The 17,409-nt window shown below is 47.1% G+C and overlaps 3 protein-coding genes across 3 annotated transcripts; 1 reads left to right on the top strand and 2 right to left on the bottom strand.

The window, feature by feature from the left end:
- Positions 1–1,535: 1,535 nt before the first annotated feature.
- CGCA056_v006238 (HD domain-containing protein) lies at positions 1,536–2,810 on the top strand (the record flags this gene model as incomplete). Its single annotated transcript, XM_037321489.1, has 6 exons — positions 1,536–1,700; positions 1,746–1,845; positions 1,892–2,239; positions 2,287–2,570; positions 2,624–2,761; positions 2,805–2,810. The coding sequence occupies 6 exons, from the start codon at positions 1,536–1,538 to the stop codon at positions 2,808–2,810; spliced, it is 1,041 nt and encodes a 346-aa protein (XP_037180058.1).
- Positions 2,811–13,706: 10,896 nt separating this feature from the next.
- CGCA056_v006237 (uncharacterized protein) lies at positions 13,707–14,784 on the bottom strand (the record flags this gene model as incomplete). Its single annotated transcript, XM_037321488.1, has 5 exons — positions 13,707–13,720; positions 13,768–13,998; positions 14,047–14,384; positions 14,435–14,535; positions 14,581–14,784. 5 exons carry the CDS (start codon positions 14,782–14,784, stop codon positions 13,707–13,709), a joined length of 888 nt encoding a protein of 295 aa, XP_037179849.1.
- Positions 14,785–15,861: 1,077 nt separating this feature from the next.
- CGCA056_v006236 (uncharacterized protein) lies at positions 15,862–16,428 on the bottom strand (the record flags this gene model as incomplete). Its single annotated transcript, XM_037321487.1, has 1 exon — positions 15,862–16,428. One exon carries the CDS (start codon positions 16,426–16,428, stop codon positions 15,862–15,864), a length of 567 nt encoding a protein of 188 aa, XP_037179728.1.
- Between the last annotated feature and the right edge of the window lie 981 nt (positions 16,429–17,409).

Here is a 17,409-nt window from a genome sequence, read left to right as displayed (position 1 = left end):
CTCGGTAGTGTCAGACAAACTCTTCTTAAGAAACACAGAACTCTGTTACAATGCTCATCTTGATATCTGTGTTTGCGAACTCCCACGCTTGGTGGTGCCAATGATGTTATGGCGCGTGAATCGGATTGCGAAAGGTTGATGCCCAACAAAATATTTTAGGTGGTCAGCGCAGCCTTACCGCTTCTCGGCACTGGGATATGATTTTCCGACAACGCAAGGGTGATCCGAAAAGTGGCTCGTAAGTCTAAGCCACGACTGCGGCAGGTGGTAAGCCCCATCACTGATGCAAAATGCAGTAGGACGAGAATCGATATTTCGAAACCGATCTGACTTGCGTCTTGCGACACAAAGGGATGAGCAGAGAAAACATTGAGTAACAGAAGCTCCAATGCGAATCAGGGGTAATATTTTTACCAAACCCTACTATGTTCAGGAACTCTAAATACACTCCTCTCAATTTGTTTACTGCTCTTTTGAGTAGTAATCGTCTTGCATCTGCTGATATTCTCTCGAAATACCACCGTCAGCTCCCTTCTCACCTCGCTTGTGACTGCGGTCTCCCCAAAACTTCTCACGGGCCTGTAAGATTTCTCTAGCCCATGCCTTGCACTCTTCGGACCGTATCTTGTTTGCTACACCGGCAAACTCTCCTAAATCGATACCACCCTTGCCTTCCTCTTCGTACTCTACGAATTGGAGTAGAAGCTCAACCTTGTCCAAATCCTGTGCGATCCGGCTTTCGGGTGTTTCCGCAGCTTCAAATTCATGCCAGAGCTCTCGGATGAAAGCACCAGACGGGCCTGCAATGCTTGCGAAATAATCAATCGTACTCATCTCACGCCGGCCTTTCTCCTCTCTCGATACTCCGCTCATGGGGGTGAGATCGCCGACGAGACTCTCAGCTATGTCATGAACAAGAGACATCATGACACATCTTTGCACGTTGAGATGCGAGGGAGCCAAAAGGGCCATCATGGCCATACGATGACTGTGGTCTGCAATCGACTCGCCGTTTCTGGACTCGGTTAATAGGGTTCAAAAGAGCAAGGAGGTGAGCAGTACTCAATGCCATGACGACGCCATCCTTCGCGCTTGATGGTTTTTAGCTTTCCGAGTATGTGAAAGAAATGTAGCGGCGAATTCTGATCAAATTGCAGGCCATCTTTCGGCACAGCTTGGTCAACCGCCCACAAGGCCGACGCTGTTGGAAGCTGTTAACAGAGGCTGTACCACCAGAACCAGCCATACTGACCAGATTGTTCACCCTGCATTTGAGATATTCACGGCAAATTATTACCGTCAAAAAGTTACACTTGGCCTCATGATGTGTAAAAAGAATGGAATCGTGCTTACGACCATTGTGGACTGACGAGGATTTGTGGGCTCTTACCCCGCTCAGGCCCATAAATATGACGGTGTTTTTGTCGCCTTGACGCGACGACAACAGTGGTCTTGGCATTTACCCCGCACGCCTCAAAAACTGACTCAACGGTTGTGTTCTACAGCGAGACAAGTTCTTCAAATAAACAAACATCATGGACCAATCTCAAGAAGCTTGGATCAAGTCGCCGCTGCCCTTCCTTCACCAGCTGCAAGAGCTGAAACACCTTCCAAGAACAGGCTGGTTACGTTTTGTGAAGGATTGCGAGACAGTTGCAAGCCATAGCTGGCGGCTGGCTTTGCTGGGTCTCTTTGCGCCGGTAAGGTTCCGTCATGCTCCTCAGTACTGTCTAACCTTAGTCCAGGCACCATTGGATAAACAGCGATGCATGTTCATTGGTCTAGTGCACGATGTCGCCGAATCATATGCTGGCGATATACCTACCTTTGCTGGCTTTTCGAAGGGTTTGTGGTCTATGATGCCGGAGATTTCGCGACTGACATCAACCAGACAGGAAGCAACAACTGGAGCGCACGGGTTTCAAATGGATCGAGAGTCTCGTCCGGCCAGGTTACCCGGTCTTGGCCCAAGAAGTAGTCGACGCTTGGCTGGATTATGAAGAGGGAAGGACCAACGAAGGGCGGTGGATGAAGCAAATGGACAAGTTAGAATGTCTGATACAGGCAAAGGAATATGAAGAACGAACATACGGCGAAGCCGGCGGTCTGGGCGAGTTCCAAGGTCTCTCCAATCTCGTCCGAGACCCCATAGCTAAAGCTTGGGCGGATTTGCTCAACAAGGAGAGAAACCTACATCTTGAAAGGCGGGGTAGTCGCTTGCCTATTATATTTATCACTGGTAAGTTCACTGAGTCTAGAAAATAGTGCCTCTCTGACGTGTCGTAGGAGATGAGGCGTGGGCCCGAAAGCTTTGCACCCTAAAGGCCCAGGATGGGAGCTATCAGCATACAGTCTTGGCCAGTGTTTTGGCTCAGCGGGCCGAAGATCCATCTTTCGTTCACAAGGACTTCCTTAAGTACTGTTTGACGCAGGGTTTCGACGTTCCTAAGGCGCTTGTTGTGGAAACACTAGGAGAACATATCAGACGGTCTGCTGACGCGGGTCCCCGGTGGATTCTACTTCAGGGCTTTCCCAAAACGCTGAGCGAGTTAGTCGAGTTCGAGAGAAAGGTAAGCGGTTGTCTGAAAATGCGAGTTTCCCCACCCGGGCTTATGATCCCAAGGTCCAAAAGCAGAACTTCTGTATCAACATCCTCACGCCAGATGTTTCCAATCCCGACGATTCTACCGATACCCCTGTTTGGCAGGCTGAAGTTGATCCGACCGTGCACCTGAAATCATCACAGAATTGTTATGAAGAGGTGAGTGCCGACGAGCAAATTGTTCGTCTTCAAACTAAGTTAGGCTTAGGTCTCTATGGAAAGGGGAGCAAGAGATGAAGAAGCAATGCTTCAATTCGATATAGCGATTAAGAGGTTGATTGAAACCGATACTCAAGAAGGTGATAGTCAGGAGTGCGGTGGGGGAAACTCTGTAGTGGCTCATTGAGCGTTGACCAAAGAAATCATCTATCAGCTATATGTGTATGCGTGAAGGGGCTTGATTGATCTAGGTACGAGCGCCGAGCGCGCCTAGCTACAAAGTGGTGTGGGCGACCCCATACGTAAAGGCGGGATTCGGGCCCAGATTCGGGCCCGAGGCCCGGGCCCGGGCGTATGCCGTCTCGCGGACGTATCGAATGGGGTGGGTATCTTGTCTTTGTCAGCCTCTTGGCAGAAGGACCTCAAGGTCGAGCGGGCTCGGATCAACTGGTAGACCGATATCAATGCATCATGCATGTGACGTAAGACCATCCGGCCAATCAACTTTCTGAATGCATGTTCCCTTCAGAAGGATAAACACAGAACGTGACCCCGCCCCGGAACTTCCTCTGGACACGCTGCAATCACAAACGACGATGCGCATCACATTCCCATTACAATCCACGCCCACAGAGGGGGTCGTCTCGTACCCGCCTATTGCAACCACTGTATCAGATACGTACTATCGTCTCTATTTGTTACAGGCCTGCCAATTATGCAACAACCGAAAACGAAAGGTTTGTGACGAACCCAACCTGCTTTCAACCACTAACTAGGTAAAGTGTGAACGTAGCGAACGTGGAAACCTAGAGTGCACAGCTTGTCGCAGACAACCCCTTCACAGCTGTCTACCGCGCATACCAACTGTGTATCCATTCAGCAAATGTACCATGCCTTCATACGACAGCAATCAGCCCAGACTAACCTCAAGACAGGGAAAAATGAGGAATACGTGAGAAACCTTGTGATTAACCCCAAAGATTTGTACGTTGGTACCGAACGCGAGACTTTCGTGCAACATTTTCAACCTGGCCCGGCATTACGGCTTGAGTGCCGGCAATTTGTTCCAAATTGCAAAAACCACGGCCGTGCTGTCGTGAAGAATGATGGAGGCTGGCACAGCATTCCAACAACCCTGTATGGCATTTCTCGTGCTGAGTCAATTCCAATCTACGTGAAAGATTGTGTTCCCGCGGCAATTCAAGCAGCATCGGAAAAGATTCCACAGTTAAGGCCGTTCTTATATGTCGCCAGTCTACTCAGCCAGGTAAGGCACCCTCACCTGCTGATAGCAAGCAATGTTTGTTTTCAATCTGATCATTGCAGAATCCTCTTATTCAAGCATGTTTGGAGCTGTACACAGCGTTATGCTTGATGCGTCGTCGCATCTTGTTTTCTCCTGGAGCAGATACACTGGACATGCGACACGTCGTTGATCCAACTTCACCTTGGTATGCGACCGTGCCAGTCCCGCGCATGGTGCAGAGCCAGATCATTCATAGTTTGGAGAGCGTGATTCAAACGCTTGACGAGGCGGTATGCGTCAAAATCTCAGACCACCAGAGGATGAAGAAGGAACCTTTACCGGTCATACTGTTGGTTTACTTCTTGTTATTACATGTGAGAGAAATAGATGCGGGTCGAAACATATATTGGAGCCGCTTTAGTGATCCGGTAAGTATCTGTGCGGTTTTCTATTCTCAATTCTAATGGAACCCAGGATAAATTTTGGCAGCATCCCATGAAACCCGCATACCTACTTGAAGAGGCTACGGTGTCATGCCAGCAGCTTCTATCTGATTTTCATTTTCAATTCGGTCAGCCCTTCCAGAAAGCATGGTCAGTAAATTCAAGCGAGTCAGGAATGGATTCGGAGAATCTCATGAGTATACTGAGTGCTGGAGTCAACCAAATAAGTGAGTATATCCTCAGCCTGAAGAACTCCCACTGATTCTTGTGTAAGAGCAGTCGGAAATCTCACAGGCTTCTGTAGAAGATGCGTACAGGTTGGGAAAGCCAGAGTCTCTTGCTCTGATAATTAGCTCAAGGCTCTTTGTCGATCCTAAGAGGAGTCTGGAATTCAAGATTTGTTAAGTTGAAAACAACGCGGAGTGGATTCGAACGGTTCCTCGGTTATCAAGTCATGGGTAAAATAGATGCTATGCAATCCGTGCTGTTTTTGAGACATTGAAAAACTGTTGGAAATGGCTGCAATGCTTATAGCGTAATGTGTAGCCTTAGTATACCTTTCGTCGTCTTTTGGGTAGTCGTGAGTTCTTTGACGCATCCTGTATTGCTCGTTTGTGGGCCCCAGTTCCAAAGGCAGCTCGTAAGCCTTGTCTGGAAACCAATTTGTCAACGTTGAATGGTGAGCCGCTGATATGCTGTGGTTCCGAATTTCCTTCCCGAAGGAGTATCGCGATCTTATCAGTGAAAGGTATTGCTAGGTGCAACCTAAGATTTCCCGTGGTGTCTACCCCAAACTCTTTCCGAAACCTAAACTGGCAATTATTGATGAGAAATGTTGCTCGGAGTCTACGCAATCTTTGGATGATAGCAGATAAGGATGGGTCTGGGCTCTTTCTGACACAAAGTATCTTCCCTTCTATCATGCTGCCACCTTGAGGCGGAGAACACAGTTCAAAGTAGAACAAGCCTGCGACCAGTTTCTGCGCTGACTCTTCGATGTCAATCGCGATGTTTTCGTCTGTCTGGACTGCAGTCCTAAGAAGAGGGATCTTTTCAACGTCATCGAGGGCCGGTTCTGTATCTCTGAACTGCACGTCAAGACGACGACATTTTGCAGTCATGCGCTGACAACCAGACCAGATGAAATCAGTCCATGCTCTGCGACCCCCAATGAGATTCAAGTAAGCCCTGGCCAAGCGCGGTATACATCTACCCATCAGAGAGGAACCAAGTCTTTCCAGTGGTTTCTTTTCAGAGGACCCACTGCCGATATTGAAGATTAGATCAGGCACTTCCAGGTCTGGATACAGCCTTCGCATCTCAGAAACACAAAATGAGATCGGATTGTTCGTGAAGACACCTGGATCTTGAAACGTTCCGACACCCTCGATGGCGTAAGGAGGAAAGTAGCTATGAAGTTAACAATCGTGCGCCTGGATAAGTCATTGCACCACGACTTACCAGGGTGCTGCGGTGCTGCTGCGCATCCTGTGCCTGTTTAGAGTGATACTTTAGATGGCGGAGACACTTACACTTCCCACACACAAACATCGTCACAGTCGAGAGGAATCAAGTATCCTAAATTCATTAGTAATTCGACCTCTTTAGTGGTTATTGGGGATACGATTACCTGGAAGTCCTGCTTTGTTGTGATTTCTATAATTAGTGAACAAATAAACTTTGTCATTGCTAGTAGACACTGCCGGAATTCCAATCTTTGCACCTGTAGCATGCGCATACGAAGCATTCTGCAGCTTTTGACCCCCAAACACTTCCCGCAAAGCCGTTTCAATATTATGAGGAGAGTACATGGCGTCGGAAAGTAAAATTGAGACGAGTTTTCGAAATATATCGAAGGGTATCAGAGCCCACTTGCGTGGCTTGAAGGCCACTTGGGCGAAGGCTTCAAAAGACGTAGCACATTTGGCGACTGACCAGCCATTAATGAAAAGGGCACCAACAATGACACTCCCTGGAAATGCGTGAGAATAAGCTTGTAATGTACTGAAAGACCACACGTACCTGCGCTGATGCCATACGCAAAGTCGAAGTGTTCCTGGATCGGAATCGGTAGGTCTACCTTTTCTTCTAGAAGCCTCAATATCTCCAGAGACAAAGCGCCTCTGACGCCACCACCATCAATGCTTAGAAGCTTGATGCCGGCCGTGTCTGGAGACAGGCGGAGTCTAAAATTGACATCCTCATGGCAAAGTAGACAAGCTTCATAATGGAGCAACAAACCATCATGTGGGGCAGAAGCAGCGAGGTTTCTTAAACACTCGACACATATGCTATGCCCACAAAGAAGAAGATGCTCTGGAACTCTTGACAAGCAAGTGAGGCATACGGTACTGCTCTTGATAGCTCTCCAGTGATGTGTGAAACTGTCGAAAACTTGTCGGTGAACATTGACGGCCGAGGTTCCCGTCAAGAGTTCCTTGAAAAGTTCTGCAAAGGAGCTGCAAATCTTGTCCACGAAGGAACTTGGCAGTAGTATACCGCCTTTGCGACCAACTTGAAATACAGCCTGTGCCGCGTGCATGCATGCGTCTCTGTAAAGCGTGTTAAAAACCTCTTTCGGGCTGAACAAGTGCATTTCGGGTACGTAGTGATCCAGTATTAGACATGCTGCAATTGTTGATCCCGCAAAAGAGACAAGGTCTTTAGCATCTGTGATCAAACTCAAGTAATCTTGAAGATATCGGGATAGGTTTACGCTCACGGGGAAGTCCATCCTTGATGCTTTGACAGAATTGAAACCATCTCTCCGATGCTGGGTAGAACTAAAATTAACGTCGAAGAGGTGTTGGAAATGCTTCACTGAGAAGGCGTAGCATAACCGCTTCCTTCTGGATTGCATATCCTGTGCGCTCTTAGCGAGGATGATCTTGAGCTTTCTCTCTGGTCTGACCCCTAAGGCCTCTTGAATTTTGATTGCAGAGAAAAAGTGACGTAGCGGCAGTGAGGCTCTCTTGTTTATCTCTGCGTCGATGTAACTCTGAACTGAAGTAGAATCGACGGAAAATTCGAGAATAATCAATAGATGAGGAAGGACTGGCGACGGCTCGAGGGTTTTGGTTCTAATCCATTCAACCAATCTGGTCACGATGGAGTCGACGTCCTTGAAGCAATACGAGAAGAAGCAGAAGACGTCTGCAAAAGGGTAGATTACCCGCCCATACATGGTGGATTCCGCAGCTTGATATGTTTGACAGGTGTTGAACGTCTTTTGGTGAACGGCCATGCATTGTATTCTTGAGCATGGCTCCTTCACCTTCCTGGGGTATAAGGATGCGTAGCTCAGGAGTAGACCATCTTTGAGGTGCAGAGAGAGGCCGTAGGTCTGGGGACATTGGGCGAACTTTTCGCGACAGCCTATAACCAGTACGAGGCTCGAGCACTGCTGCAGTGCAGGCTTGAACCCCAACAACGTCTCCAGTCGCGAAGAACGAGATATTGTGAAAGACTGTGATGCTTCGGACAGCCACATCCAACACGAACAGGCGTTCATGGTTTCTTTCTGCAGTGAACAATGTTGACTTCGAATATGCATTGTTCATCGTGTGGCAATTTGCGTTTAAAAACCTCGGAATGGCCAGTTTTGGACTGAATCGATTGAAAAAGCTAATGTCTATTTTTAGAACGCAACGTCCTTAAGATCCGCCTTCTGTTCTCACCGCACAATCTTAAAAGTTCCTAGTCAAATCAATAAGTCGAATTCAGCAACTCATCATGTCATTCAAGTATGCATATAACTGTGCTGTCTGTAAGGAGAGACGGCATCGTGTCTACTCACATAGATCAGATCGCGAGATAAAACACGGCAACCTCCAAAATATATGTCGCAGGTGTTTGGCTTCGATACCAATGGTTCACATTCACCACCACCATCACCATCACTATCATCGCCACGTTACAAAGACGGTCAATGACCCGTTGAATGTCACACAGATGCCCCCAACAGGCATATCAGAACTCCCGGGTGATTTGAGTCGGTCGATCTTTGAGGCACCCTCAACAGTTCAGAAAGCACCATTTGATCCATGTCCGCCGTCAGTAGGCCCGAAACCCAGCATGAACAATAGATCTTCACGTAGTTAGAATAAGCACTCAAAACAAAATTACGGCTTTTTCACTCTATATGTGTGCATTGAACAGCAGTGTTGGGACTTTTGGTACATCTAAATTGCTCAATAGTTTGGCCATGTCGTCTTTTTCCCTGCGAGTTTGAAGCAATCCTGGTGTCCCAGGAAAGTCTGCTTTGCTAAGTATGGCAGCTTCCGGCTTTTGCTTCATCTGTGTTCGTTTAGCGGAGAAGTAAGAATTTCCGAGGATCTTACAATTTCACTCATTGAAGGCGGCCAGTCGGTGCCACTTTCCGAGTTGAATATGCTCCATTCTGATTTACGTTCATCAAATATAATTAGAGCAACTCGCTTATATGGAAGATTCGAATACTCCCAGCATTTTCTTCTCAAGGATTTAATTCGCTTTCTGGACTTGGCGGCTGCACTAGCAATTTCTTTCGTCATATTGGCTTGGGTCGTAAATCAAACAAGAGGGCATCGTGTTCCCATGGGCACTACTTTAAAAGATTTCAAGACCACGGTGATCTAAATTTAGATGGATCTATTTTAACACTCTCGTGCTTTTGTAGGAATCTTGGATCCATGTGCTATGGAGTAGGGTTTTCTCCGTCTGATGCCTTCATTAAATATTCGATGGCGTCCTCCTTCATCTGCGTCTCCTTTTGTAAGTCGCTAATCTCCTTCTGGAGAATTGTCTCAGCATCGAGCGATCGACAGTACCGAAGATGAAGGTCGTTGTAGCTCTGCAAGAGCTGAGAATATTTCTCCTCACTTTGTCTAAGAGCTGTGGAATGCTTCTCCTCTTCCTGTCTGAGCGCTTGGTGCGTCTTTTGGAGCTCAATCAATGCCAAAGAGAACTGGCAAAGAATATTGTTGAATGCTACAGTGTGCTGTTCGGTGGCATGCAGATGATTTCGCAGGTGATAGACGAACGTGTCTGCAAACGGGATTTCCGTCATTTCAGCATTCAAAATATCCAGAGACGTGGAAAGAGTTGAACTGGGTTGCTGGTTTCGCGTCAAAAAGTTGAACATAGATAAGTTGCAAGCTGGGAACCTACTGCGCAACTGAAAGCATCGTTGAACGGCTGGGACTGATGCGACATCTTTTTTGTTTTGCTGCGGTGCTTTGGTTCACCATCTATCGTGAGAAGTGTCAATTCGCATAACTCCTTATAAACACCATCAAGATTCAACAATAAGAGAAACCCAGCTCAAAGCTGGTATCATTTTCAGCGACGGTGCCGCGAACCGGTTCGGGACGCATGTGGCTAAATATAAATCTATGCATATTCTTGTGGGCGATGTTGTATTGCCAGCATCGCCGCATTTACACAGCCAGGCTAGATCAATCATAGTCTGGGGGAGCATGACTCAAGTTGGCGTGTCATACGACTCTATGTCAAAATAAACACAGATCAGTCCTTCTGCAGACTGTTGGTCGTCTTATACGTGATTAGCCGCGCATTTAGCAGGGTACCCATGTAGCGCGGCTGGAGATGGCGTCCGCTAGCCGCGCACTATTTTTAGCTACGTTGAGATTGGTCGAATGCTAACAAGCGACACACCGAGATAGCAGTCAACCACATGATAATATGTACTTGAGGGTGATCACAATCATATTATCATTAGGGTTCTCTGGCAGAAAAAGCTGATGGAGCTTTGAAACGACGTTTTGATCACGTCTGGAATGGCAGCATCACCCTGCTTAGTATCTTGGATAAGCTTTCCAACATGGACTCGTACAAGGCTTCAATCGATTTTGAATTCATTGACCCAAGCCTCTTAACAGTGAATCATCCACAACAAGCCATGGAAGCCATCCAGCACATCAAGCAAAATGCGAATCAAACGAACGAGACAGTAAGTCAGAGCATCTCATCCCAGGAAACACTCGACTAAGGTTAACACTTTAAGGCATGTCAGGGCCTCAGTGAAGCTGAACAATGGCTTGGGTCAACGCTTCTTCCAGATGGATCGCATGACTGGTTAGAACTGGTGAACTTCGAGAACGAAATACAGAGACTTAAGGACACCGCGGAGGATCAAAACTCTCGCTTGGAAAGGCTTGAAAATATACTGAAGCAGCAAGATTCCTATATTCGGCACCTACATGACTGGGCAACAAAGACGGAGAAGTTGAACAACGATTTTCGAAACATACTTCAAACGCTTCATAACCAAGTCAACGAATCTAAGATGCAGTGATTCATCTCTAGATAATATCAATAGCAAGCCGAGAGGTCTTCTATACTGAACAAAGGAGCAGTGTGGTAGTTGTGAATTCCCCAAAAGGCCAACCAAGATTCCTCAGCAGCAAGCTTCTGCTTGTAAAAACTTTCCCGCGTGTCGGAAAGAGTCTGAAATAGTGTCTCAGCTTGGTGAAACATACTGTGCATAAGGCTGATTCTGTGTTTCTGAGCTTTAATCTCTTGCGCAAGTATACTGTTCTCGCTTTCGAGATTGCGTATTCTGAGCTTTGCGTCCGATTGTTCCATGTCTTGTAAGTCCATAAGAAGCTCATCGATCATGCCATCCAGGGCGTCCATTTTGCAACTAGCATAAAACTATAGTAGCACCTAGTGCTGAAGATAGTGAAAGATCTATAGCGATGTCTGTTCACGAAGCTTCATAGAGGGGCTCCAGAAGATGATGTTAGACAGAATGGCAATCAAAAATAGCACACTGACAAAAAGATACATCGCCGGCCCGTCCTTCACCATAATCCCTTTGATATCTTGAAGTTGTCCAGAAATAGCCCATGTGAAGTAGGTTACTAAAAATATAGGGGGACAGCCAATAACCCCCGGCAGAAGTCGCATCAATGTATTTAGAACAGCGTTCGAGAATAGCATTGTCGAGCGCAGTCTTGAAAGTGCGATAAGTCCAAGACCACAAAGACAAACAACGCTGGTAGTCCATATCAGGAATAGGCGAAGTCTTATTTTAGAAACATCTGGAAAGTTTGGTATAGCGGAGAACCCTTTCAGCTGGAGTGATGCTGTATTGGACGAGACGTCCAGACATTTTTCCACCGGCTTTACTAAGCATACCTTTTCTGTGCCTATTTTTAGTTCTGCAGGGACTGATTGAAGTCGGCCGATAGCCTCTGTGGCTTGACCAAATATCTCCGACACCTGTGTTGGAAGGGACCCGACGACCCTTGTAGCCTGGTTGAAAATTTCTGAAGCCTGTGATGGTAGTTGCAGACCTTTATCGACCGACTCAAATGTAAGGTTGAGGCTAATAGTTGCGATTCCCTCATCGGTTACCCTGCTGCTGAGAATACAGAACAGAAGAATAGAGATAGACGACAATATCGAACTACCAGAAATTAGAAATAAAATGAATTGAGCTGGTCTCATGATGCTGTCAAGTCGTTGATGATTGTACAGGTGAGCCTGAGGAGAGCATTTCACAACGGTCTTTATATATTCCTTCCTGTCCAAAAATGACTAACTATAAGAACCCGTCTTGGTAAAAAATACAACTCTGCTGGATATCCTCTATAATTGGTCGCAATTTCGACATCCCTTGAGAGCACTTCATAGCTGACTTCTCAAGAAACGAGGCTCTAAGATTGGCCTTCTTCAAGTCCTCTAGTACTGCTTGGAGTCTTTGGTACGATAACTCTAATTCCTCCTTCTGCTCTAGTCTGAGCCTCACCTCAGAATCAAGCTGTGACTTTATCAAAGATGTTTGCTGAGATAAGTAGTCGTTTTGAACTTCAAGTTCTCGGATTCGGGCCGTAAAGCTTGTGGCTTTAGCTGGGATTTGAGGCTGTCATATGTCAGCATCAGGCTGGCTCAGTCGACCGGAAGATGCTAACAAAGGCAGTCTCGGATACTGCTGAGACCTGCTCTCGTGGAACTGCCTCAAAGACCTCACCACAAAGATTGTACAAGTCCTTGTAAATTCCAATAGATTGATCACTTAGATTCTTCTTTTTTTCAAAGAGATAATTGTGAGCATCATTCAGAACTTTCCAACAATAACCATCGTCGGTCGAAGGATGAAGCCTGACTTGGGATGGGTCTAGTGTCAAACCCACTCGATCCTCTACTTTGAGTTAGCGTTTTTCGAGAACTCCGAAGAGCGAACTTCCAAACCTATGTGCTCTGCAAGCCTCTGTCGACATTTAGATCTCCATCTAGCTCTTTCGAGGTTACTTTGTCTTTGGGGAGCATTCATTATGCTGTCTACTGCTGCTCGTATTCATGCTATCCACACAGAGTAGAAGACATTTCAATCAAACAAAGATATAAAACCCAGTGATCTCCAGCTAAAAATAGACTGATTCAGCGTTTCTTCTTCTTTGGAAAATAAGAAGAGGTATTGACTACTATTTCCAGCTGAATTTCCAATTTTGTCGTTGCACAGCCACCATTGTCAGCCCGCTTGCGCTTTCTCACCCTCTGTTGGATTCTATGAATGTCGTAACGATGATGCTCCCAGTCCTTCCTGCTTTCAAAGTTAAGTTTACACTGAGGGTGACCGCAAAATAGCCCACCACTGGTTTTACTTCCGTCGTGTTGCAGCAAATGTGCTTCCCACTCCCCAAGTTCCACGAACTGTTGAAACCGCTCTGATGGCGGCAACCCATCGTCCCCAAGACAATCAGGACACATACCTGGCAGAATGCTGCAGCCATTCAATCGCATCCAGTGCATGTCGAGTGGCAGGTTTCGTTTCGAGATATGGTTGCTGCAATGTTGCTCCCAAATGTGATGCCCCGAAAACCACTCATTGCATAAAAAGCAATACTCAGCGAAGCCATGGAGCCGAGTTAGATGTTTCTTGAGACAGCGATATGCGTGAACCTCGTTTCTTGCAACGGTCTTGTGTTTGCACTCATGTCGGTCCAAACCTTGTCTGACACTTGTCTCCGTTGTCTTCTTGAAAAGGTCCACAAGCAACTGGAGAGCTTTTTTGCCGATGTCGCTCCGTAACGGCGCGCTTTGGAAAAGCAAGTCAGAAAGTAACCGTCTTTCTGGAGTCACAGCTTTCAATCTGCTGAAGGAAACCGGCGCACACGGCGTCAATTTCTCATCATTGTCGTCGTGATACGGATCGTGTGTCTGCGCAGCTTCAGCCTCAATGAGTCGATGTTTCTGCAACGCTTTATCGATGAGGGCGTGCTGATGAAGGCTGAGCAGCCTGATATCGTTCTTACTCGCCCCATTCTGGCGTTTTGTGCTTATTTCCTCTTCCAATGCCTGGTATTCTTTACTCTCCATCACTGCCTCCAATTCTGCTGCGGGAAGTGTTCCAGGCTGGTTAGGATTGAACACAATTTCCAAGTCTCGAAATGTGTCTCCTAGACTCCGAACCGGATTGCCCAAATAGGTACCTTGACCATCGATACCAGGGTTGACTGAGGCGTAAAACTCTCGGTGCATTAGCGGGTCGTCATGCCCTGCTTGAATCATTCTTTGTGTGTCGGTGTATGCCGAGTTTCGGTCTATTGTGTCAGTCGAAGCACTTTTCTAATTCTGAAAGGTTAACTTACCAATGTTATGAAGGTTTGCAGCGCGAAGGTCATGAAATCTGGGTGGCTCGGCGTATCCTGCTCGGTGACCCAGTTCACGGAGCTGATTGCTGAGAGCGCTACTGGATCGAATCTTTCCATTTCGTGTGGAAAACACAGGACGACTAGTCAGCGATTTCGACCATTTGAGAACTTTGAGCTTGCTTCTCTGCGGCGGTGAAATCGCGAGTATGTCGTCAATCGTCTTGTACTCGCTGAACGCCCCGAGAGCAATAAACTTCGCCACAAAAAACAGCATGGGGTTGAGCCACAGAGGCCTCTTTTCTGATTGATATCCCTCATGCAAACTTGACTTTGTTCTGTCTCTGCATTAGTGTATGTACCATGAAAACTCGGCAGACACTCGTACCGTTTCTGGGGATCCCATTGCTTTCCTTTAAGCTGTTTCTGACACTCCATTGTGAACTCAGGGTCCCCAGCTTCGTTTTTGAACACTCCGAATGTGACATCCTGAGTATGATTAGAGCATGATCACATAATTTAGGGTCTTCTCACCTTGAAGTACAGACCCACGCCACTACCACGCCTTGCTGAGGACTCTGAGTAATCCGAAAGACGTGCAGAGGTGAATGTGTGTAGTTGAATGTAGGCCCAAAGGTCGATTCTGAGGCTTGGCTCGTCATATATCTTGTAATCGTATTTCCAATGATGTGTGGCCAAGTTCTCAAAATGCGTTGCAGTAGCATGCCTGCGCGGCATTGCTGGCTTGCCTGTTGTGCAGCCAAGCTCTTCTGCTAACTGAGTCAAGCAAAACTGGCCCTAGGCTCAAAATCAAATCTCGGAGATGGTGCAAAAAGGCGAAACGTACATTTTTGATGATTGCGTAGTTACGCCCATCGACCGGGACTCCAGTGCTCCATCGCTGAGCTGCTGAGAATAGCTTCCATTTATGCAAGAGTGACTTAGGATCTGGTGCATCAGATCGAAGACCATTCATGCCTCTCCCAACTTGAAGCATGAAGTCCTTCAGCGATTTGATATCGCCGATTGATGATTTCGGATTGATGGCCCTTGTACTGTACCGTTTAAGTCCGAGTTTGAACAAACGACAATTGGAAGAGGATGCCCTACTACGTTTCCCAAAGAGCCAGCAGGCTTTTGTAGTCGCGCGCTGTTTTTTCTGAGACTCGCGGAGGCACCCATTCGTCGTTAATAATGCTTGGAATTTTGTCGCCGTGACGATCCTTTGCAATTTGGAAGTAGTCCTTTTTCTTTCCCATGTCTGCTTAGAATGGATGTGAGACTAAGATGAAAGTAGAACGAGGAAGGTTGAGAGATGACTCCGGAGGAGCAACGTGGAGACTTTATATATCTATGGAACCATACAAAATTTGCTGGGGCTGCAGCATAGCCCCCTTGTCCGGAGACTACCAAATTTGTCGATTAGCTTGTAGCTGGTAACCCTAGTGTATTCTATAGTCGATTCGAGCTGCTATTGATACAAATGTCACTAAAAACTTCAGGTCTTCTTTACACGACTTCTCTAAGAACGGATGGTTGCGCAAGTGCTTGATGCTGGAGTCCGTAGTCGCGGCCAACATATCTGCTGCTAGTCCCGACCAGCGATTCAACCGGACCAGGCCAACTTCTTTCCCCTCTAGCCTCTCTTTTTCCATGAGGCGATTCATCAGTAGGGAAAAGGAGCGCGTCATTTTGTTGTTACTGCCATTGAACACACAGTTTTCTAAATCCAATAGCTTTACCTCACCACGGCTCGTAACTGAAACATGGGCACACAAGAGGTTTTCGTAGATGAGACTATTGGTTTGTAGGTAATTAAGACCATCGAGTATCTGTATACGTCATGAGAAAAACTCGTAAATATGCGTAGAACATTACCTGCTGCAGAATCGAGCCCAACTCTGGCTCAGTAGGGTACTGAGGCGATCTGTAAACTTGAAGTAAGGAGACTGTGGAACATTCTGTAACGATGTGTAAGTGGGTAGATGCGTCTAATATGTCCTCGGAGAACATTTCTTTGATTCTTTCGACGTTGGGGTGCTGAATGCTGCGGAGATACAGAACATTCTTCTCTGCAGATCGCCCGTCGACAGTCCTTATCATAAAACTTTCGCTAGAAGTTCTGCATTTCACAACGTGTCTTTCTCTACTTAATATGACGGAAAATTTGCGCTCATAATGCTTCCACGGAGATCCAGAGGACACGCGAACAATTTCATTGTCTTCGGAGTCTTGGTGCGTGGAGATTTGTACTGGCCTAGAGACAGGGCTGTATCTGACCAGGTTTGCGTCCGGGAGTGCATTGCTGCTGTTGGGCTGCATAAACACTACATCCGTCTCGACCTCATCAATGAAAAGTGTGTGTCTGTCGAGTTTACTCATTTCAATGATGATAAGACATAAGGACTAGCGACGTATTATTAGGCGTCTGGTGCTATAATATACGCGTATCGCGGATGCGGGCCAGTTTTGGCTCGCACAGGTCCAGAATTGGCCTCCACAGCAGTCCTCAAAACAATCACCCGCAGCCACCCGCACAAGAAGCTCTGAACGATACGGAGACTGAGAATTCCGTCGAATCATCATGGAACTCGGAGTATTTTCCAGCTTCATCGGGACTGCCCGTGTTCCTGTCGAAAACTTGGTTTTTCCAGAACAAGATGACTTCGCCAATGCGACGACCTTGCGTGAGCGATTGCCGGTTGAGAGGAAAGTGCAACGAATGCAGGAAATTTACAGGCTAGAGGGGTGCCGGCCATTGGAGCGTCGGAATTATCTTCCAGCAAAGGTGTCCCGGAAGGATCTCGAACATGTCGCAGGGGCCTCTTCGATCATACTAGGCGATTCATCCCAAAGTGCAAGGGAGCCGCCACTTCTCCGTCTGCCGATAAATGTTAGGATCATAGCCCTTCAGGGTCTGCATCGGGTTGAGGCTGCCAAGCGGTCCGGAAATTCCACCTGGTGGTCGGTGGAGCTGTATGATGACGGTGAGTCCACTCACTATTAAGGCCATACTCGGACGCTAATTTAACAAGACATATCGGCGGCGGCTTGCCACGCTCTGAGGAATGAGTTCGAAAATGCGTCGTGCTTTTCCGACGGCCATGTGTTCAAGGAGATCCAGGAACGGGAGGTTATGGGTGACGACGCTGGCAAGAGACGTTGGCTGTCGAGGCTTACTTCAAGCAAGCGTGCAATACTTGGCCGTGTGCTGAAGCGCCGCGCCATAAGCCAGGCACTCTATGCGCTTCATGGCATTCCAGGTCTTTGGGAAGATAGCGATGGGTTCAATATAGGAGTTTTGCACAAGATGCTTGCAATAATGAGTGACGAGGTGCGTAGAGCCGCGTGTATGACTTCCAG

This window comes from Colletotrichum aenigma (assembly GCF_013390185.1).
Source record: "Colletotrichum aenigma strain Cg56 chromosome Unknown KSG_Cg56_contig04, whole genome shotgun sequence".
Taxonomy (NCBI): domain Eukaryota; kingdom Fungi; phylum Ascomycota; class Sordariomycetes; order Glomerellales; family Glomerellaceae; genus Colletotrichum; species Colletotrichum aenigma.
This window is presented reverse-complemented; position numbering and strand designations above follow the sequence as displayed.